We start from the raw sequence: 1,515 nt of genomic DNA, 5'->3' as shown, positions 1-1,515 counted from the left end.
GTACAGATCGCCGGTTGTCGCTCATCGGGACGATCAGGACGTGCCGGAGAACCTGAGCAAGCCCGTTACCACTGCCCCGACCACCTCGCCACATTCCCCCGCGGTTGTGTCCAATTCTCGTCATTCCTTTCACGACAATCACCATCACCACCATCACCACCACAACCAACAACAACAACAACAACAACAACAACATCATCATCAAAAGCAGCAGCTCGAGCAGAGGGACGAGATGAAGTTGGAGCAGCGATCGCCTATGCAGGAACAATACCAGCGACAGCAACGATCTATGAGCCAGGAACCGACCGAGAGGATAACGCCGAAGAAAGAGCCGGAGGAGGCCGAGGAGCCCACGGAGGAGGAGAGCGAGGATTTCGAGGAGACGACCAGACGGTATTTAAATTCACCCCAATCCTCCGTCAATCCACCCTCTCAACCGCAGACTTACGAAGACTGTAGCATGGACAGTAAGATGAGCGGTCGACTGGAGGGAGACGGCGACATGGAAGTCGACGAGGAGATCGAGGAGCAGCCGGAGAATTTGTCCGGTCGTGGAACCATCAATCGTTTGCCGCAACACGTTGTCGCGTACCCCGGCGCCTCCCCTGCGAGTAGTAGCGCGAGCAGTGGAAGCCTTCAAACATCGTTCGCGGGAATTCTGTTCCCAGGGCCACCGGCGCACCATCAAATACCCCATCACGCCGCACCACCAGCCGTAAACGCGTCCGCCGCCGTCTCTACCAACGAGATGATCGATCCGGCCAAGGATCCGGCTATCTATTCCAGTCTGTTGCCACGGCCGGGCAGCAACGACAACTCCTGGGAAAGTTTGATCGAGATAACCAAGACCTCGGAAACGTCCAAGTTGCAGCAGTTGGTCGACAACATCGAGCACAAGCTGTCCGATCCTAACCAGTGCGTTATCTGCCACCGTGTGCTGTCCTGCAAGAGCGCATTGCAGATGCATTACAGGACTCACACGGGCGAGCGTCCGTTCAAGTGCAAGATCTGCGGCCGGGCGTTTACCACCAAGGGTAACTTAAAGACTCACATGGGCGTCCACAGGGCGAAACCGCCGCTCAGAATGTTGCATCAGTGCCCCGTTTGTCACAAGAAATTTACCAACGCGTTGGTGCTTCAGCAGCACATACGATTGCACACCGGCGAGCCGACGGAGCTCAGTCCGGAGCAAATTCAAGCCGGCGAGGTGAACGAGTTCCCGCCGGGTTATCCGCACCATCCGTTGGCGTCGTTTCTTCCTCAAGGCTTTCCACCGATTCACCCCGCTGGACCTGGATTCCCGTTGAGCTTTCCTCCAACTCGCCAACAGCTGGAGAGACAGAGTCAAGAAAACGACATCGACGCGAAGGACGAGCCTCAACAGCAGCACCTTCAGCAACAACAGCATCAGCAGCAGCAGCAGCAGCAACAACAACAGCAACAGCAACAACAGCAGCAGCAGCAACAGCATCAGGCGAGGTACGCGGAGGAGCACAGCGAGGAAGCGGACGACCA

The 1,515-nt window shown here is 56.8% G+C and overlaps 1 protein-coding gene across 1 annotated transcript in view; it reads left to right on the top strand.

The window, feature by feature from the left end:
* The window catches only part of LOC100749614 (sal-like protein 3), a 12,865-nt gene that overhangs the window by 1,355 nt on the left and 9,995 nt on the right, over positions 1-1,515 (top strand). Inside the window, 1 exon segment of the mRNA XM_033323635.1 lies at positions 7-1,513. Within this exon segment, the coding sequence (XP_033179526.1) occupies positions 7-1,513 (1,507 nt within the window).

The sequence above is a fragment of the Bombus impatiens genome, unplaced genomic scaffold (assembly GCF_000188095.3).
Source record: "Bombus impatiens unplaced genomic scaffold, BIMP_2.2 scf_1080, whole genome shotgun sequence".
Classification (NCBI taxonomy): Eukaryota; Metazoa; Arthropoda; class Insecta; order Hymenoptera; family Apidae; genus Bombus; species Bombus impatiens.
This window is presented reverse-complemented; position numbering and strand designations above follow the sequence as displayed.